At 44.9% G+C, this 21,836-nt stretch overlaps 1 protein-coding gene across 4 annotated transcripts in view; it reads left to right on the top strand.

The window, feature by feature from the left end:
• The window catches only part of MTCL2 (microtubule crosslinking factor 2), a 78,821-nt gene extending 68,328 nt beyond the window's left edge, over nt 1-10,493 (top strand). For 3 of the 4 annotated variants that reach the window (XM_081915923.1, XM_081915924.1, XM_081915922.1), the window contains exons 11-15: nt 1,975-2,226; nt 3,578-3,649; nt 4,859-4,929; nt 6,579-8,043; nt 9,039-10,493. In XM_081915923.1, coding sequence (XP_081772049.1) covers nt 1,975-2,226; nt 3,578-3,649; nt 4,859-4,929; nt 6,579-8,043; nt 9,039-9,188 — 2,010 coding nt within the window. In that variant the 3' untranslated portion in view covers nt 9,189-10,493. The remainder of the gene's footprint in view (nt 1-1,974; nt 2,227-3,577; nt 3,650-4,858; nt 4,930-6,578; nt 8,044-9,038) is intronic. The other variant, XM_081915925.1, reaches the window with a different exon arrangement.
• The last annotated feature ends 11,343 nt before the right edge of the window (nt 10,494-21,836 follow it).

The raw sequence follows: 21,836 nt of genomic DNA, 5'->3' as shown, positions 1-21,836 counted from the left end.
CTATAGAAATGTTTTACTGCCATTATTAACACACCACACTTCAGAAGCAGCAGTCTCTTTTGCACAATGTTTTAAGTGGAATTGAAGGAGTGTGGTAGTCATGCTCATGGTCACTGTTACATACAGATAAACGAGGGAGCTAATTCATGGAGGTTTTCAGTAGGATTTAGCACTGTAGCTGGTGAATCCTCCAGAGACCGTAGGTATTTCCAGAGACATCTAGAGTCCTGGAAGTATTATCGGCCTTTGCAGTGTCTCCCAAAACATCAAGCAAATAAGAAGCTCTAATAGGATTTAACACTATCCTCTATTTCTTCTCCGGTGAGCTTCATTTTTATTGCAATTTTATTTACAACATACCACAAACCCCCACCGCCCAACACACAAATCCACCTTTATTAAACGTGAACATAACATACAGTGAGCAATAACATACAACAATACAAACAAATAAAAGACTTCCTTTATCCTGTATCTGGCCTCCTTATTTACTTCTTATAAATTGTTTCCTTTATTAATAATTATTAAGATTTTTCTAATTATAACTTAAATATCCACAAAGTCTCCTGCAGACATAACATAATCGAAACAAGTCCAGGTATGTATTTTAGGGCACTGTTTTGTGAAGTACTCTCTGCATTTTCCTTATGCTTTTTGAAACTCTAGTCTAGTGTGATCTCTAATTGCCTGTTAATCTGGCCAGTTCAATATACTCTAACAGTTTATCTTGCCTTTCCTTTTTTGTTGGCACAGTTTCTTTTTTCCAGTTTTTAGCAGTTAGGATCCTTGCCGCTCCTGTGGCATAGAGGAATATTTTCTGATCTTCTCTTGCTATACCTGTGCCCGTTATCCCTAGTAGAAAAGCTTCTGTATTTTTCATAAAGTTATACTTAAACATTTTTTTAAGCTCATCATACACAATCCTCTATTTCTTCTGCATCAGCAATAGCAATTAATCTATCATATTCAAAAGGGGAATATCATAATTTGCTTTCTGTTTGTGGCAGTTTACGGTTAGTATGTTATGGGAACAAACTATTCCTCCAACAGTTCTCCGGCCTTGATCTCCATTTGTTATGGGAGTCATTCCTTGATGTTATGGAACCTTGTCCATTATCTCCTTGTTTCCAGACAGCTGGTTGCTGCATCAGCTATGTGTTGATCCCTGAGAAAACTGAGTAACTCCTTCCATAAAAAGGGCTGAAGCCCAGTTCATACTCCTGCAAGCAGACTAATGATGTGCAACATCTAAAAAGCTGACCTTTATAGCTCTCTCATTGGGTCCCAGACTCATGCGTATTAGTATTAAGTCCTGCTAGAAATAGGTAATTATTTAAAGCAGCGGTGCGCAGAAATGCAAGAACCACTGCTTGAATGAGAACAATCCGAATTAAAGGCAAGCACAGTGCCTCTTGAGGCTTACCCAGAGTCAGATTGGAACTTGCACTTCACTTGAGCAGTCACTGCAGATCATGGGGCTGGCCAGCTACACAGTCTCTGGCTGCAATTGATAGCTAGCTGTGCAGTCCAGGAGGCTGTCAAAGATGAAGCTGGAGATCATGGGGCTGGCCAGTCTCCCAATTCTGGCTGCACAGAGCTGTCAAACGTAGCCGTGGATTGCCCCAAGTTGCCAGCACCATGGTTACCTGCTGCCCTAATCTCCTTTCCTCCACTGCCTGTTTCTTCCCCACCACACTTCCTTAAAATAAAGATACAGTTCCCAGAGTTCCCTGTGAAGAGGGATTGCTTGTTAATCCACACTGAGAACTGTACCTCTGTGAGGGAGAAAGGATATGAAGTGCTCCAATTCCTAACCAGTAATTCTACCATGAATATATTTCATTGAACCTGTCCACCTTTCCAGCACAGCAAGCCAAACAGTCTCCCATAACCAATCTTAGACAAAGGCAAGGAAGCTGCGGCTTTTGATTTAATTGGGTTCCTTGACACAGACACTCCCTTTGTCCCGCACAGCTGGAATCCAAGCCTGGGAAAGGCTTGACAGAGCGAGCGCTCTCTGATTGGAAGACAGCTCTGAAGAGGGAGAGGGAGGAGCACCAGCACCTCCTGGCTGAGTCGTACAGCGCCGTCATGGACCTGACCAAGCAGCTGCAGATCAGCGAGAAGAACTGGGACCAGGAGAAGCTGGAGCTCCTGGACCGATTCAAGGATGAACGGCAGCAGGCAGAGCAGCAAGTGAAGGAGTTGCAGAACAAAATAAATCAGGTGAGAACGGAATACATTGTGTGGGTGCAACTCGCCCTCCAAAGTCTCAGCGAGAATTTCGGCAAGTGTGAATATAATGTGCATTCCCTTAGCAGAATCAATATAGGCTGGCAGCAATGGATGTCCCTGCATGAGCATAAGTGTGGGTATAGATGCAGATTGTTGTGATCGAGTCCAGTCCTGGATTTAAATCCCTGCCCAGCCACGGAACTCCCTGGGTGACTTCCAGCCAATCACTATCACTAGCCTATTTCTCAAGGTGTTTGGGAGAAGGACAACTCTGTATGCTTTCTGAGCATCATGGAGGAAGGGCAGGATAAAAGCATAATAATAATATGAATCAGGATACTGATGATGGCCAACAAATGCTTATCCCCTAGGCTTCCTTGTTCCCATGAATACATGCATGTGCTTGCATGCAGCACACACGCTAGCGGGGTACACATAACCCCCTCTTGTGCAGAGCTGCCAACATGATTTTCTGTTTCCAGGTTCCAACAAAATTCTACTGGGTGATGCTGAGTAGGACTAACATTTGATACAACCTTATATAAGAAGATAAATTTGCATATAATCTGACTGCACTTGGCATTATATGCAATTTTATCTCCTCTTTTGCAGATGGGGTACAGGGTCAAAAGATAAATCGGGATCCACACACAATTAATAAGCTGACTGTCAGCCAGAGTGTCATCATATTAAGCTTTCCCCATAATTTCCAGACTAGAAGAGACTTGACCTGTTGCATTTCTGCCTGCCTCACAGCTGTTAAAGACACAAAAGCCCCGTCTTCCCTCCACCACCACATATCCCACCCCAAACCATGCAGAGAAATCAAGGTTCATGAATTGTGAACCAGCTATGTTACTGTAGATGCATGTGTGTCTTGGACATCAGTAGGCTACAAATGAGGCACCTAAATAAAACCAAGACCTCTATCATCTCCCCTGTAGATTTTGCGTGATCTGCAACAGTGGAATAGATCCGTCTGTCCCCCAGTGGCACACTGAACACATTCCTTTGCCAGCAGTTAATGTTTCATTGACTCATCCCCAGCCTGACCCTCTATCAAAATGGATCCTAAGCAACACATCTGCCCCCAAGCTCCAGTTTCTCTATTAGTGATTGATTTTTTGAAACAGTGTCTCTGCCAGAAATATGTGGGTGCTGCAAGGAATACCCAGTATCCCCCGAGTACTGTGATGCCAGTGGGATGTCCCTGCAGGGGCTGAACTTTGCAGTGCACTCATTAGAAACTGAACAAAAAAATGGTTATTGTCCACTGCAATGCCACATAGAGGACAAATTGGCTCATGTGCAGGCCCAGCACTAGAATTGCTTTGTCTTTCAGTTGCAGAAGGGAGCTGACCTCTGGGCTTTGAAAAACTCTGAAATGGAGAAGCATGGCAGTAGCTGGAAAGAGGTAAGCTGGACAGGAACGGCTTTGTCCTAACCTGTAAAATTCAGGCAGAGATGACATGTGTTGGGTGTGAACTAAAACCTTGCCCCAGAAAGGTGAATGGAAGCTGTAGAATTATGCTGGGGACAAATTATAAGGGAATGATCACATTTGATACTTGTGAGCATTCCAGATGCCTATGGTTGGCTGTGTGGTGTAGTGGTTAAGAGTGGTAGACTCGTAATCTGGTGAACCAGGTTCGTGTCTCCGCTCCTCCACATGCAGCTGCTGGGTGACCTTGGGATAGTCATACTTCTCTGAAGTCTCTCAGCCCCACTCACCTCACAGAGTGTTTGTTGTGGGGGAGGAAGGGAAAGGAGAATGTTAGCCGCTTTGAGACTCCTTCAGGTAGTGATAAAGCAGGATATTAAATCCAAACTCCTCTTCTTCTTCTTTGGACACAGGATTAGCTATACCTTCTCCTGGTTCAGCAAGGCATTCACTAAATAGGTTACATGTCTCTTATTACTTATGGTGAGAATATTAGGAATGTGTTTCCTGAGAGGGGCTGTGTGACAGACAGAAATTCAACAGGGTCAGCTATTTCCATCTCTACACCTTTGTGCTGAGGAATGCTGCATCTGTTGAATTTACCTGCATGCATTAAAACATCCGAGAATTGGTCATGATTGCTATTTTTGATCTCTTAATAGCACTTCAGATTTCAGCTAACTTTGAAGTGCATGTCTATGAAAACTGTAACACCTAGAGCAGGGGTCAGCAAACTTGTTCAGCAGGGGGCCACTCCACTGTCCCTCAGACCTTGTGGGGGGCCAGACTATATTTTGAAAAATAAATAAAAATGAACGAATTCCTATGCCCCATAAATAAAGCAGAGATGCATTTTAAATAAAAGGACACATTCTACTCATGTAAAAACACACTAATTCCCAGACTGTCCGCAGGCTGGATTTAGAAGGTGATTGGGCTGGATCCGGCCCCTGGGCCTTAGTTTGTCTACCCATGACCTAGAGCAATGAGCATTTTGACTGAGCTCTTGACATCGCACTGAATTCTGAAATTTAGGGGAAATCCCCACAGAACACTTTTTTGCTGCTTAAGTTCAAAGTGAAGCCTTACATTCCTCTGGGAAGCTGACCCCTCTGCCCCCTTTAGCTAAGCTTCTCTAGGCCTGCTACTGATGATAAAAGGCCTCTCTAATGTTCCTTTCAGACTCTCAATGAGAAAATCACCGACAAAGAAACTGTTTCCGAAACAGACATGAAAGGAAGCAACTTAAAAAGGTGAGATGTGTGCAGCTTCTAAGTTTTGCTTCTTCCTTCAACTCTTCACCATCTGGAAAACAGTCAGCCGACTCCTCTAGCCATACTCAAGCTTAACGATTGGTGAGAAAAGCACATTGAGGCCATGGGGTGCGGTAACATGTTTTCCTTCTCTGTGCAAAATTGGTAGCTGGCAATACCTGATGCCACATTGGGGCAGAAAATATAGACTGCTTGGTTGTTTGCATGCGAGCCTATCTGTATAATTTACCAGCTTCCATACCTCTGCCTTCAGCAAGTGTAAATACACAAAATGCATATTACCATGGAACTATTTGACCCTCGTTGCATCTTTCAGGGACAGAACTTGATGGTGTGCATGCTCATATTTCTTATCATGCTTTTATTCTACTCCCTTGTTGAAAACACAAAACATGTTACCTTGATAATGGTATTGCCTTTTAATAACTGTATGCTATTATTTCCCCCCACCTGTCTTCCTTGTGTTCCCTGTAGGTGATTATTTAGGACAGGGGTAGGGATTTTGTGGCCACCCAGATGTTGTTAGGCTCCCAATGTCCATCAGCCCCAGTCAGCAGTGTTAAAAACTGAGATATGAAAGCTAGGAGCTAAATGGCACCTTAAACATAGGTTATAGGCACCACAATGGAGTGTCTAGGTGTGCTTTTTTATAACAAGAATACAAAGCTGAAAATGAATGAACTGCAACTAAAACCTTATGTTCATTTTTCACATGGTCTAGGCCTCATTTGAAGACTGCAAAAAACAACAACACCAAAGCCATACTTCCCCTGCCCGCCCCCCTGCTCGCCCCCCTGCTCTTCTTATGAGAGTCCCTTCTCTAGTCTTCAGAGAGTGGCTGGAAGTGGGGAGGCAGAAAAAGGTCCTCCTTTCCTACCAGGCAAAAATTCCTAGTGAGCCTGAGCAGAAGAGTACCCCATAGATTCTTTTAGGAGATTCTTAGTGCAAAGTGAATTGTTTCCCTTTTCACACTGTATTGGACAATACTGGAGTGGGAAGTGGGACCTTCTGTTGAGCTTCACAGCAATTCTACTGCAAGAGAAGTGCTCTCTCTGTGTGGAGTCACGACACTCAGAGGCAGTAAGAGCCTAGGACTAAAACTCTGTGCAAAGAATCACACTCCATGTAAGTGTGTGTGTGTGTGTGTGTGTGTGTGTGTGTGTGTATGAAACTGGATTAGGTAGCATTAATGTGAATGCAATGAACTCACCACAGTTACTCTCACTTCTGTTTTAGCAATGTACAGCCTTTTCCGCACATGCATCAATTATGGATCTGGGGGTCATTTCCCAACATTATTTACCCTACTCATAACTTAGGGGATAATGGAGATAGTGGGGAATGGCAGAAGACATTAGCCTTTGTAATGTCAGAATGTCCAATTGGAAGTTTGGAACGTAAAATTTGAAAGGCAGGTCTGCAAGCATCCATCTATCTTCTGTCCATTCTGACATTATTGAAGGCATGCCTTCCATCCTATTTTTCTTGCTTTCTTGGTCATCTTAAGAGATGACTTGGAAAATAATAGGAGAATTGGCCATCATCTGTGTAGGAACCATGAAGCAGGAAAGTAGATATAAGACACCTTCCCTAATAAATGTGCTTGCTCCCTTCTCTTTTCTATCCAGGACCAAGTCAGTCTCCTCAATGTCTGAATTTGAAAGTTTGCTTGATTGTTCTCCTTATCTTCCTGGCAAAACCAGTCCCGTCATCACAGACAACGTCCGCAGCAAAAAGGGCTCTCCAGCTACACAGGTGTTGCCTGACACTTTGAAGGACCCTGCAGGGTTTGCCCCCAATAACTGTGCCTATCTGAATAGTGAGCAACCCACGCCAGAGAGCCTGACCACAGAGAAGCTGGATGTCTCGTCATGCAACTTCACCCAGACAAGCAGCTTCTCTGTGCAGGATCAGGCCCAGAAACATGTGCAGAGAAGCTACACTGCTCCCGACAAGACTGGGATCCGCATATATTATAGCCCACCGGTGGTACGTAGGTTGGAATCGCCCCTAGTCCACAAGAGAGACGGGAAGATAATGGTTGAGCCTGGCTTCCTGTTCACCATGGCCAAGCCTAAGGAAGAATCGGACAGCTCCGAAAACATGTACAGCCGGTGGCTGTGCAACTTCTCCAAGCAGCACCGAGAGCTGCTTGACAGCAGTACTGTTAGCGAGAAAGCTGTGGCCCCTGTGCCCAGATTTCCGCCTTCCCTGCATGACCTTGAGATCTCTGGCAACATGAGTGATGACATGAAGGAGATCACCAACTGCGTCCGGCAAGCTATCCGCTCCAGCTCCCTGGAGAGAAAGGTTAAGAGCACTTCCAGCCAGACAGTGGGATTGGCCAGTGTTGGTACCCAGACTACCCAGTCTGTCAGCATCGGTCTGCAGACAGACATGCCCAGGGGCAGCATACACAGCAGCAAGAGCTGGTCCCCACGAAGCTCCTCCCTTATATCCGTTCGCAGCAAGCAGATCTCGACCTCTCTGGACAAAGTCCACTCCAGGATCGAACGGCCCTGTTGCTCCCCCAAGTACGGCTCTCCGAAACTCCAAAGAAGATCATCTTCTAAGCTGGACAACTCCAAGGACCGAAGCCTGTGGAACCTTCATCAGACAAAACAGAATGGCTCAGCCTGGGCTCGTTCCACCACCACCAGAGACAGCCCAGTTCTCAGCAACATTAATGATGGCCTGTCTAGCTTGTTCAATGTTGTGGAGCATTCTGGGAGCACAGAGTCCATTTGGAAGCCAGGATGCCAGGAAAGCAAAGCCAAGCCAGAAACTCCTAAGTACGGGATAGTGCAGGAGTTTTTCCGGAATGTGTGTGGCAGAACTCAGAGCCCCACTTTGGCTCCAGAGAAGAAAGACCTGGTAGGAGGAGACAACAGCAGCAGCAGCAGCAGCAGCAAGAAGCCGGAGCATTCCTCCTCAGTTGTGCTCCAGCTGTCTGAAAACGCCCCCAAGGTCCTTGACAAAAAGCCCTTGAAGCAGAGCTGCAGCGAGGAACCAAAGCTGTCCATCCCAGGCCAAGGTGGCAAGGACAGAGCCTTAAAGGAGCCAGACATCATCTCTGCTATTATTGCCAATGAGGTAGTGCTTGCTTGCTTTAAGACAGGGGTGGGAGACTTCAGGCCTGGGGACCAAATCTCTCTACCTGGCTCTCAGAACCAGAATATACCCCTTGCTGACCCTTCTTCACACCCCAAGTGTTTCTGCCTGGTTAAAAAGTATCTGAACTCTGATTACCCCTTTTGGCTGCCTGGATAAAGGATGGTGTGTATATGTTTAGAAACTAGCCTGCTGTACAAAAGTATAATTTACATCAGTTGTTCCAACCAAAAGTTTCCCCACCGCTAACCTGCCCCTGCCTCCAGCCCTTCTGTGAGCTGAAATGTAGCATAGCATTATCTCCTATCCACTGCAAACTTCAAGGGCCAGAAGCAAGGATGTCAACAACCACCATCGTATATTGCTTTGGCCGCCACTAAGCGCTTAAAGAGACAAGGGGTCAGGTTTGGCAAGTGGAACTTCCCTGCTTTCTCCTCTTCCTGTGTGTGCCATGTTCCAGAGGGTTGGGCTGTGTCAGCCCAGCTTACACAAGGCACAGGTAATCAGAAATGTCTTGCTCTAGAAAAATCCCAGTGGCAAACCTCTCTGTTCCATAACTAGGGTGCCACTACCAAAAAGACCCTCTCCCTGGTAATTACCTGCCTCACGTCATTCTGAGGGGGAACTCTAAGCAGGTATGTGTGGGAGAAGGCGATAACCTGGTCCAAAACTATTTAGTTAAAAACAGCACTTCACCTGTTGCTAGGCTTTTAATGATGCATTTCAGCTATTCGTCATGCTTCAAATACATTATCTTTATATCATCCCTGTGAAGTCCTACTGCATTATCATCTCCATATTGCAGATTGGTTGCAGGGGGTGGGTCAGAACATAATGGTATACCTTAACAAGGCCATGTAGGGAGTTTCTTGCTGGGGCAAGATTTGAACAAGGTCCTTTAACCGCCACCCTGCGACAGATCTCAAGTTGCCCATCCTTTTTCACACGCTACCCTTTCCTTCTGTCTCTCTTTGCAGGACGTAGCCTGTGATTGCAGCTCCCAGTCGCTGACTTCCTGTTTTGCTCGGCCGTCACGCTCAGCTGTCCGCCACTCCCCTTCCAGGTGCAAGCTGCACCCTTCTGACAGCAGCCGGGTAGAAGAGAAAGCAGGGCCTCTGAGTGAGTGAGAGGGCTGCGCTTGCTGCTGTGCTGATGGAAGAGCAACCTATGCGCTGGAACTGCCAGTCCCTCCGGCACCTCTGGGACTAGCTACTTCTGAGCCAGCTGCAGATGAGGGGCTCTGCTCTTAGATACCCAGGGTGACACCATGCATCTCCTGTCTCACCTTAGCTCAACAGGGATACCGGCAGCACAGAGGCTGTGCTACGTGGGCAGGGGACAGAGTGGGAGAGTCTTGCTAGAGGTGTGGTTTCTCGGTCACTGGAAACCTTTCTGTCCCTCCCCCCTCTCAGTGGGAACATGACCTACAAGAGCTGGACGTTGCCAGAGTCTTGTGAAGCAGTCTATGCTGTTTCCATGGCATCGGGTGTGTGTGTGTGAGAGAGAGAGAGTGTGTGTGTCGCCAGTTTGAGGAGATGCATCTCTCTTCTTTGTGAAAAAGGCATCACAGTGAGGGATTAGGGAGTGCAGTATCAACAAAGCTGCTTGGCCCTCCCTGCCTTGGTCTAGGGGTGGGGAAGGAAAACAGCAGTCCTTCAGGAAACACTAGACAGCTGGTTTCAAAGCCTTAAGAACTCCTCTCAGAACAGCTGTACTATAGGATTTCCCCAGAACGAGGCATTCAATATGGTGTACAGAGAAAGAGGGCGGGGGGAGGGTGCTAGCAAAATTGCCACCAGGAAATGCCACCATAGCATAAGTGCTCCGGGCCGTTGTGTACAAGTAGATTGGAAAAGCCCTGGATTTGCTCTGCAACCATATTTGCATGGATAGTTTTTCCCAGGTGTGCCCAGCATAAAATACCAGCACTGGGCCATGCGCCCAGCCTGCCCTGTGGTGCACAGTATGGTCTATTCAGAGTGCTGACACTCTTGATAAAACAAAGAGTACGGTTTCGCACTACCGGTTCTCCTGCACCTGACCTGTGGGAAACAGCCGTGCAAGCATGGTCTGTGTTGCCTTCCTGTCCACGTGCATAAAACTTCCCATGATTACTCAAATGCATCAGTAGACCTGGTCTTTTTCTTCTTCAGGCCTCTGATGCCATCTCCATGGCTCAGAACAATTGTTGCTTTGTATCAGCCTCTGTGCTTGGCTGCTGTGGTGCAGTTGAGCACCAGGAGTTCACAGAAAGGGTATGCTGAGTCCTCCATGTCTACAATTCCAGTCTGTTTCCATTTCTCCGTACCCCATACAATGGGTATCTGTAGCTATTCCTAAGGAGAGTTGCTTCTGTCATTTGCTGTTGCTTGTTTTTCAACTGGAAATCTCAAAACCCTTTGTGATCAACTTGCCTCTGTAATAATAGTTTAACAGAGCCCATAGAATGAAAATACAGATGAGACAGTGAATGGGTAGAAGAGGTACCATCTTTTCAGTGCTGCAGAACATTCCAAGTTCCACGGGAGGCAGGGGGTTGTGTGCCTGCTGCATATCTCAGGGCAGAGCTTCTCCTATGTCACACTCTCCAATGGTTGCTGCCAGTGCTCTACTAAATATTTTGATGGTTGCTAGTTCCTGTGAGTCAACCCTGTTCTAGAGAAAAGGTATTAATGGGGATCCTCCAGCATCCAGTGCAGTGCATTATCTGCTCATACAAACAACTTTCAGGGCTCCAGCAAAGGATCTCTCTTTTCATTGACTCTTCTGCTTTGCTGAGGGATTTGGGGAGCAGGCAGGTTTTGCTGCTCCCCACCTCCAGGTTCAGTAGCACAGATTTCTGTGTATTGCAACTCTTTGCAGGTCACACTTCTGCAGGGATGTGATCTGAAAGGTAGGACAATATGCGAGAGCAAGCCCTGGCTTCCTTGGAAGTACCCTTCCAGAGAGAGCTGGCTCTTCAGGAACTGTACCACTTGAGAATGCAGCTGGGGGATCAGAAGTTAGAGTGGTTGTCCATGTAAAAGAGAAAAAGCAACTCAAATCTCCCTGCCGGTAGAAAACTTGAATGTCAGGCAGAATAATCAGCTAGAACACACTCTACCTCTGACATGTCTGCTTTCCACAGACAGGACACATGATGTGAGCAATTGTTTAAACAAGCCACGTCACCCACTCGTGAAGTGGTATAATCACATGGAAGGGCTGTGTACTATGTGGCTTTTAGTTTTTGTTTAAAAATATACATCAGCCTTCAGAGAGGATTTGGGAGGAATATTCTTTAGAGGTGCAGTAGAACCTGACTGATCCATATCAGAAGCTCAGTGGGTCAGTTTTTTGTTGTTATAATTCTAAAACAGCAGGTCATCCTTATAGTCTGCAGAGAAGATTATCACAGCCACCTCTATCGGTGAGATTAAAAAAGAGGCTTGGAAAGCTGAAATGAACATGAAGCTTCTTAAACCCACAAATCTTTGCAAGCAGGCAACGTTTTTTTAAAAAACAAATCTTCTGAAACCTGCATGCATTTTGGCTGACTTTCAATTGATACCTTGCAAGTCATAATTTTAAATTTGTATTTTTAATTTGAGATTTAGGTTTTTGTCATATGTGTGATAAAATTCAGAAGTTCAATTCATTATGTAGCTAATTAGTAATGCAGCAATGTAAATGTCTGTGACATCATATTATTTAAAATAACTTGCAAAAGAGGAAAAATATTGTTTATTTTATTTTTTGTAAACTTTTGACATGTTTACAATTGAAGAGACCATAATGGCTTGGTGTACTTTGTGCTATTTTTTTTCCCTTCTAAATTCTGCACCAAGCTAAGCTGAATTTTGCAGTGAATAAATTCTGCTGACTATATTTGCTTATTTTTGCCTACTATTATTCTGCTTCTCCAAGGCATGGAGAGGGGCAAAGGTCTGGGCAGAACAGGGTGACTTCACCCTGGCACCTGGAGATCCAGCTCAGCCCCTTATCCTCTGCTTCTCAGAATTAACTAAGACCACTCATCCCATTTCTCATATACTTTCATGCACACCCTTGCTTTAAGGCCTAGAGTGGCCCTCATATGATCTAGAACTGAGAGGTTTTGCTGTTGCAGTCTCTCCCCATTCCCAACGAGGACTCTTTCTGATTGGTCTCAAATATTTGCAGCTCACTTATCATTAACACATCGTAGTCAATCTGCCTTGGTCCTTCCACTGAATCTTCTTCAATTGTAAGCTCTATTGTTTCTTTACAAAAACATTAGCTGAAAGAGACCAAGAAGCCATTCATAAAATGGTATTTGAGGAATGAATGATTCCTCTAGGAATCATGTCTTGAGTGCCTCTTACTCTACAGAAAACTTCTGCTTGCTTTCTCGTCAAGTGATGGGCACCTGATCCTCCTGCAGCCTTCCTTGTCCTGAAGTGCACGTCTATTATGTTTGTTATTAAAGGTCCATGGGTTGGATTCAGCTAGCCCATTCCGCCACCGGAAGTCAGTGCAAGGACTCCCACTAGCACATGGGGGCTTCTCCCTGCTCTTCTCCCCCCCCCCATGCCTTCCTCCAGATCTGCTCTGCAAGGTCAGTGCAGTGTACGACGGGAGGAAAGCGGAGATCATTCTGTCGGGCAATAAATGCTTGTGCTGATGGAGTGACCTCCATTGTGCTGTATTGAATTCTACCCCATGTTGCTATTTTTAGCAACAGAGATGCTTCAGTTGGACCTGCAACTTCATCCACCTGAGTTCTTTGTGCTTGCTTTCAAAGATGCGCACATAGGATTGCAGCCGAAGGGAGACATAACAGTTTCACTCCCCATAGCGTTGCTCTCCAAGATGTCTCTGTTTGCATTAAAAGCAGGAAAAGCAAAACAACATCAGAGCTACATAACAGAAGCTTTGGTATTCCCTGCAGCCAACTGATCAGTTTAGTATACTTTTTTCCTGTGCTTTGGACACCTTCAGAATGTATTAGCTAGTGATGTTAAACTAAATCCTGGCAAAGGCTCATTGAAAGCATCTCTCTGCTTCCTGTTTTGACGCAGCAACAGGCTATGTTGAGCACTGGCCAAGGGACAGAGAAACCAATGTAACTTTAAATCCTTGATCTCCGAAAGAGTTTCTTTAAATACTGCTGTTCTCTAAATTTGGGAGCAGGGAGCTAGGTGATGCAGGCAGAAGATGAGCTAAAATAAAAATACCTATTGGATTATGAGATTGCAGGTGCAAAGCCGGGGGCACTGTCCTTGTATGACAGTCTGTGGATCTGCTGATTGTGTTTCACGGGGATACTTAGCTCATTCTCAGGGGAGAAAATCAGCCCTGACGTCTAATATGGAGCTGGTGAAAAATTATTTCAGGGGCCTGGAGGAGGCTGGAAGCAACTCTGCGGAATGCGGCCAGACATTCCCAGCCTAAGAACCTGTATGCTGGTAATTGCCTGGATATACTTGCTTGGCTTAACGGACAGGCTGCTAACACTGCCTTGGCAGAGCAAAGGAAAAAAAGGGTCAGCACCACATTGCCAGGTACAGGATTCTCTTGAAGCCAGTTCCTGCATTACTTGAACGGCATTCACTTGCAGAAGTGCAAGGGCCTTCCACATTCCCTTTGAGACGAAATTGCAGGGAATCTGAATCCCAAGGCATTACTGCTTCTGTAGGCAAGCACATTTAAAGTGACATGAGGATTGACTCTTGGTAAGCACTGCAAGTCAAAATCAAAATAGCGTGCAGCTAATGAAAGACATTGGGGCAAAATACACAAGGAATGGACTCAGGCAGGAGCTGCAACAAGCACATTATAGCTCCCCCACCCCCAATAATGTGGGACTCAGGGCTGTGGGCTCAGAAGGTTACTTATTCAGCACAGCCGATTTAGCATTGATTCCTGTGAACTGCTGCAGCCTGTTCCTAGGTGGCTGAGCTGCTTCGTTTTGGCAGGCCAGCAAGATCCATGCAAATATCACATCTGTGGCCTTGTTCTCTGTCTCCATCCAACTGTGTGAGTGTTTGTTACCACTAGCAAACACAGAGCTTGTAGCAACTAGGCTGTGCCGTCACCACCAAGCGCCTTACTGTGCCAGGGGAACGGAGATGGTCTGCCTTGCTCTTGCTATCTTCCACATGCAGAGCTGGGCAGAAGCTGGGTCTATTCTCATCAATAGAGCAGAAATGCAAAGCAGACACTGGCAGCTTGTCCGGCTCAGGGCTGGGCAGGATTTTCTGGGGCAGCCCCTTTCTATTCCTTGCATGAGTTTGTAAAACGGGGTGGGCAGGGAGTGGGGGTTAAAACATGCTTGCTAACTCCTGGTGTAAATACTTCCTTTTGAGATGGTTTTTAGCATTTTCATTGGGAACTCCTTTTTTAAAAAGAATCTTCTACTTTTTGGATTGTGATTCCCACCCCCACCCCCATTTTGACAAAAATGCCTTTTAATTATTTGTATATTCTTAAAAGTTTGTCTTACTCTGTAAATAACTGTGCTGGATATTTCTTGAGTATTGGAGTTTATGGATCCTGAGACACTTTGTCATTAGCAAGTAGCAGCTCTTGCCCCCAGGCAAGAGAAAACATGCAGCGGCCCCTTTGCCAATAATGCTCCAATCAGCAACATGTCTCCATGCCCACAGCAGTTGGGCTTCACCTTGGCAAGGTTGGTGTGGAAGGCTTGTGACTGAGCACATCCTGAGATGTGGACAGAGGGTGCAATCTGATCCACAGCTTTGAAGGAATCTCAGCAGAAACTAGGGGGATTGGCTGTTGTAAAAATTGCGCTATCCAATTTTTACAGGAGCTAATTCAACTACTAAGTTTCCTATGCTCACAACTGGTTAAGTTGGTCCCGTCCTATTTTCTAGTCCCCCCCTGTCTCCAAGAAAATCTGTGCATAGCTGAGGGTCTTGGCCTTACTCCATTCCCATGCATCCCATGTGTGCTCTCAGCCCATGCAAAATCCTGCAGCGCTTAATGTACAGCTGGATTATTAGTTATTGCCAGTTCAATTCATGCTGAAATCTCTGTCCCTCACCCCTTGCTCTCATGCTTCCTGCAGGGATCCTAGCTCTGTGCATGCGCAATGACTTTGAACTGAGTTGTGTGCAACAGAGCACTTGTGTATGGTCTGAAGGCAGCTGAGGCCACAATCTTGCTGAAACTAAGCAGGTCTGGATGTGGTCAGTGCATGGATGGGTGACCATCTCCAAACCCCCATGTATGTATGCCACCCTGGGAGGGGTGTCTGATGATGGGTGAAAGGTGGCATATAGATGCAAGAAAAAAATAATTCTTATAGAAAGGATCCTCAGGAGGCTGCAATTCTGAGTGTCAAATAAATGGGAGAGATACTTAACCCTTTCCATTTCAGCTGTCTTCCTGCTCAGAACTGCCTCCTTGCTTTTCCTCATGAGCAGTTCCAGATGTATATATACAAGGATAAATGAGTATCTGGAGCACCATAAGGATGAAGCAACTTGGGGCATTTTGGGCAGAGCAGCAAAATCCACAGTGAAAGATTTGAGTTCCTTCTCCCGCAACTCTGCAAAAAATTGCAACTGTCTGTTTTTTTTTGGGGGGGGGCACTTTACATACAATTTTTCATTTGCCCATGTCAGTAGGGGAGGAGGGGGTCAGGGGTCTGTCTGAAAAAGCTCTGCTTGCCATTTTCTCTTGCTTCTGCTAGAAAGCTGGTTTGCAACCATTTCTTCCCAAACTGGGGCAGTCTTCCCACAGGTACCTGCCAACTCTTTTCATCTGTTCTGTCACCTCTTTTGCTCACTCTGCAACCCCCCCCCCCAGCCCAACTCACAGGTGAAAACAAAACATCTCCACCCTACACACAATTATTATATGGAATTCTCTGTCCCAGTGTGTGCTGATGGCCACTGTTTAACTTCAAAAGGCAATTACCGGTAAATGAATTTGTGAATGGGGATCTTTATATCAGTGACCGTTAGCCATAATGGAACGCCCATGTGTAGATGCACTATGTCACTGAATACCAGTTCAGTGAATACCACTGAATACCACTATGTCACTGAATACCAGTTGCTGAAAGGAAATGGGAGGGGGGAGCTGTTGCCTTCACCCCCTGCTTATGGGCATCCCATAATTACCTGGCTAGCCACTGTGGGAAACAGCACTGGTTTAGAAACTGTGGGAAACAGCACTGGTTTGTCTGATCCAGCTGGTCTCTTGTGAGTAAAAGGAAAAATAAATGGCACCTTAGAAAGAGCGGAGTGTTGAAGGCTTCTTAAGTCATCACCACTACAACTCTTTACACATAAGCAGCTTCCCATATGAGACTGAGGCAATAAATTAATTGTGTGAGGACTTTGCCGCTTCAACAGTCTGGGGCCGAGTACACACAATAAATTTCCCAAGTCTGAAAGGGCCATAGATGCCTGTATTATGCACACTTATCTGCCCCCTTTCCCATCCTGCCATAGTAAAATGGGTTCGCCGGATTTTTGAAGCACAACAAAACCAATTCGAACAGAGATCACAGGAAGTGGCTACTACTAAACCATAGTTCAGCACTGTGCCCATAAACAGCAGCGAGTCTCAGGCTCAAGGGCTCCTGCTTCCTCTCCCGTGGAGGAGACAGAAAACTTTCACTTTCATTTTTAGCTAACCAACATTACTCATTATGTCTGAACTGAGAACTGTGGTTTGTGTTAACTGTGATGTAGGGAAACAAGCTAGGATAGGTAACTGTGGTTTGAAGACAGCTTATTTCCCTAAATCATAACTAACGTGAGGCACGGTTTGTCCAGGTTCGGACAGAACAACCACAGTTTGTTGACAATGAAAAGGAAAGCTTTCAGTCTCCTTAGGCAACTGCAGCCGGGGAGGAGCTCACTGCTACTCATGTACGTAGCACTGAACGGTGCGATAAGAAGACCAGTGTGTGTACTGAAGGGCACAATAATCACATACAAAACTAGAAGAAGAGGAACTTTTCCATATTACAATACTATTAATCAGTCGGGTGGGTGTGCATCTAGGTGACCTACTGACATTGGGTGGGTTTTTTCTCCCCTGGAATTTCATCATGGCACTACTGTTGAACGCTGGTCCTAAATATAGCTAACCACAAGCAGACCATACCCTAAGCTTTGTGCCTCCTGCTGGTAGAACATGGAGCACTTGCAGCTGTCTGGCTTTTATAGGGAAATCCTCCCCTCTCGCCTAATAAAAGGGAGTCAAGTGACAACAGGTGCTCACACTTTATCATGTTGCCACCTTAGAGCTTAGAAGTGGTCAGGCTATGGCCAAACTCCTGTTACAACCATCTCCATTCCCATTCCCTAAAAAGAATAAAGGCAAGGGGGTTTGTCGTGTAAGGGAAGAATTCCTAGAGCCTCAAGTGGAAACAAGAGTCTATCCTAGCTTTCAGACTAGACTTTTAAGGAGAGGCATTTCTCCTCTTACCCTGTTCACTTTCCTATTCATACCCAGTTGAAACACGTTTCTGGCATCTTTTCAAGACAAACTGATGCACACAACACTGCATACTGCTAGTGCCATGATATGACAGCTTTTACTGCCCCTTTCAGGTGTGTGCCAGGGATCCATGGCCCGGGTTTACATCTTACCTATGCTAAATGCCTAAGTGACTGGTGTCCCTGTTTAAACAGTGATGTCTGTCTAGTGGAATGCCACATGGGTAAACTCTTGTGTTGTCGTCTTTAATGTGTTGTCATCGTGTTTCAACCAGGTCCCATTCCCTTGGATTTTGCAATATCCCTTCACAGATTTTCAAACACTTTTTTCCCCCTTTTGCCTTCGTTGCATTACCAAGCACTGAGTCTTGGCCTCATCTGTTCTGTTGACCTTTTCTTGCAAGGTTTTGCTTGTACCCACTCTGATTTGGCAGGTGCCTCTTCCTTTGTTTTCACTTCCTTGTTTGCAGTGGAGCTTTCCTTCCATTCTTGATGTTGCTTCTCTTCTTTCGCTTGATCATTTAATCTTTATTTGCCTTCCTCTCACTCAGCCTTTGCCAACCTGGTGCCCTCCAGATGTTTTCAGCTCCTATCTTCCCCCTAGCCAGCATGGCTGTGGGTGGAGGAAGTTATAGTCCAAAACACCTGGTTGGCAAAGGTTGCTGTAGCCCTCTTCCACTTCCCTAATGTTTTATGTTCCTTGGCATGAAGTCCCATTGGCACTCCTCATCTCCACCATAAGCACCACTGTGCTGTCTCAGGGCTGATTCAAATCACTAAATTTCACCACACGATCCATGTACATGTAAACTGACTCTCTGATTGTGGCTGCATTTTTAGCACACAACTGCAGGGGCAAATTCAGCAGTGTGAACAGAGCTCTGTAGTCCCCAGCAATGTATATGTCTAATTTTTATTTCACATGCACATTTCAATGTTCCAATTTTATTATTTTAATCCTCGTATGTTATGTATCACATTCTTCCCTCTGTATCTTCCTGAATTGGTCCTGGATCCACCCCCTCTTCTTTTTCTTCCTGCTAATCACCACTTGCTCCATTGTCTTACCATTCATCTTTCTTTTTCTGTCGCTGCTTCTCTTTTCTTCAGCCCTTTGTTCTTCTTTGCAACTTTTTATTTAGCATTTTCTTCCACCTCATATGCCTTCCATCCATTATTGCTTGACCACCAATCATGGTCCTTGGCTTTAAAATCATTGTTCCCTAGAAGGTTGAATCATTCCTAATTGGTTTGTGTTTCTTTCATGAATACACCTGTAAATCTGCTCCATCCAGTTTCCAGATGGTGGATCCCCAACCCTTCCAAAAATCTGCACCAATTCTATCTATCTATCATCTATCTATCTATCTATCTATCTATCTATCTATCTATCTATCTATCATCTATCTATCTATCTATCTCTATCATCTATCTATCTATCTATCATCTATCTATCTATCTATCTATCTATCATCTATCTATCTATCATCTATCATCATCTATCTATCTATCATCTATCTATCTATCTATCTATCTATCTATCTATCTATCTATCTATCTATCATCTATCTATCTATCATCTATCTATCTATCATCTATCTATCTACTATCTATCTATCGTCTATCATCTATCTATCTATCTATCTATCTATCTATCTATCTATCTATCTATCATCTATCTATCTATCTATCTATCTATCTATCTATCTATCATCTATCTATCTATCTATCATCTATCTATCTATCTATATCTATCTATCATCTATCTATCTATCATCTATCATCTATCTATCTATCATCAATGAATTAGTCCAAGGGCTGATTTTTGCTCATTTTGCTCCTTTTTAAACAGGTCATAGCCACCCAGAGCAACTCGTGCCATACACATTGAAAACTGAGCTACAAGTGTCCCTGGGAGCAATGGTACATAATAAGAAGTTATTCCTCCCAGGGAGATGGTATGAGGGAAAACATGGCTACTACCATAGGGGTAGCCATTTTTTGTTTTGCACAATGGGTCCATGAGTGCTGTCATGCTTTTTCCTCCTTAACAGTCTCCCTGGAAAGGATAGCACACCATCCTATCCCCATTCTCCCAGGGACATTTGCTGCTCCATTTTCAACACGTACAGCCAGAGCCATGTTTTCTAGCTACTCCAAGTGCCCATTACCAGTTAAAAATAATGTGCAAAGCCAGGCAGAGGAGCACCTTGTGGAATTTGGTAAAGGTGTAGAATCCAAAGCAGACCACATTCCAATCTGCATATTGGTGCAGATAAGCTGAGTTGTCTTTTGATTTCAGAACCACCAAATTATTCAAGCATCACTACTCCCAGTTGTATTCCAGAGTCTGACAACACCTTTGACGCTTGCTTGCTTGCTTGCTTGCTTGCTTGCTTGCTCCACATTTTCAGAGAGCATGTTGTGCTTCCTCATCTCTTTCAACAATTCCATTACTCCCTCCTTGCACTTGATCATTTCTTCTCATTGTTTTGACTTCAACTTCTGCATTGCATACAGTGCATGGCTTTTATGCCTCTTTCTTTCACAGCGTTCACCAGTCATTCACTTTGTGCTTCCCTGTCTCCTTGTTCTCATCCCAATTTCCCTCTGCCCATCACATGCTTTCATGCTCCTCAATTTAATTTAATTTAATTTCAGTCCAGAGGCCCTGGCAGTCCTGAATTGTCTCACCCCCTTGCCCTTGTCTTCCATCTGCTCCCTCCCTGAGTACATTCCCAACCCTTCCTCAAATGCCTTTCTTTTTTGTCTGTCTTGTTGTTCATTTCATTTATCAGTCACTTTCCACAAAGCATCTCAACTCTCCTTGAGTCATTTATCTTTCTCACATTCTTGTGGTTCCTCCCATCTTTCCTCTCTTTATCCTTCAAAATACCCCTCCAAGGCTCTTTACTGCTTTCAACACTTCTATCCTGCTTTTTTCTCTGGGCATCTTCCGTGCACACAACTTCTGTATCTCCGTTTCCCTTCTGCGCTTTTCCACTGTCCTTCTGCCTTAACCCTGGCTTCCCCAGTCCCACATTGCTCCCTGATTTTTTCCCAACTTATACTAGTCCCCTTGTTCATATTCAGATGCTCTTGTATCTCTTCTTTCTGCATTTCTTATTTGGTCCACCATCTCTTTTCTGCTCTGTGATGCTGGTGATTGTGCTCCTTCAGTTTCATTGGTAGTGAACACACACAAACACACACTTATCATTTCCTTTTGTCCATGTGTGCACCCCTCCATTTCCCTCTTCGTATTTCAGATCTTACACATTTCTGTTATTCCAGGGATACAGTTTCTCTCTAAAATTAGCCTGTAATAGTACTATTCCATATTTCCCATCACTCCTCCGACAGCTTTGAATAGCAGGCAATTCCCTCCCTTCCAAGTTCTTAATTTCTCTTCTTTTCCTGATTTCCTGGCTTCAGCTCAAAAAAAGCCCTGATCAAAATAGCACGCCACTTTCATTACACTGCAGGCTAGATTTAACAGTCATCCATATCAGGCACCCCCTGTGCTGTGCAATAGGGGAAGCATTTATTGCACACTCCCACTGCACAAAGGGTTGTCTTGTTATGCATTGCACCACTCTGTAAATTATCCTTTGTCCATATTCCGGTGTAGGAGGCAGCCATTTCTTCCTGGAAAGCCACACTCCCAAAATATGTCATCAGTGCTAGCACAAAATAGCTGATATTTTACATTTTGTACTAGGGGCACATGTCCAAGGAGAAAAAACATGCCCCATCAAGTAAGAAGGGCATACACATGCGTCTCTTAACAAAAAATCAAACGTGTCTTCAGTCCCTTCCAGCTCCTGTTAGAGTTGTTTTCTTTAAAAAGAGGACACCTAATCTAACATTCTGGAAACAATTGGGTTGTTTGTGCTGTTAAGCGTAGGATGCAGCTCATGCTTATGGTTTCTTAATGATTCCCAGCTAAGATCTGCTGGATCAGACCAAAGGCCTAACAGTCTGCTTGTGGGAAGTCTGCAAGCAGGACATGGACACAATAACTCTCCCCTACTCATGTTCCCAGGCACTGGTATTCTGAAGCATCCTTCCTGCAGTACTGGTAGCTGTTAATAGTCTTAGATCGGTTTAATCCCCTTTTAAAGCTGTACCAGAGCTCCCTCTACCTGGTTGATAGTACCATGAGCACAAATACTCACAAATTCACAATAAGAAGGGCCTCCAAATTAGTGGCCATCATTACACTTTGTGGTAGTGAGTTCCATTGTTTGCACGGTGTCTGGATGCCACCTCCAAAATTCTAGCTCTTCAGTCTGGAAGAGAAACCATTTCCACTATTGCTGTGATCCATGCTGCTAT

Source organism: Podarcis melisellensis (assembly GCF_964234715.1).
Source record: "Podarcis melisellensis genome assembly, chromosome: 6".
In the NCBI taxonomy this organism is placed as follows: domain Eukaryota; kingdom Metazoa; phylum Chordata; class Lepidosauria; order Squamata; family Lacertidae; genus Podarcis; species Podarcis melisellensis.
This window is presented reverse-complemented; position numbering and strand designations above follow the sequence as displayed.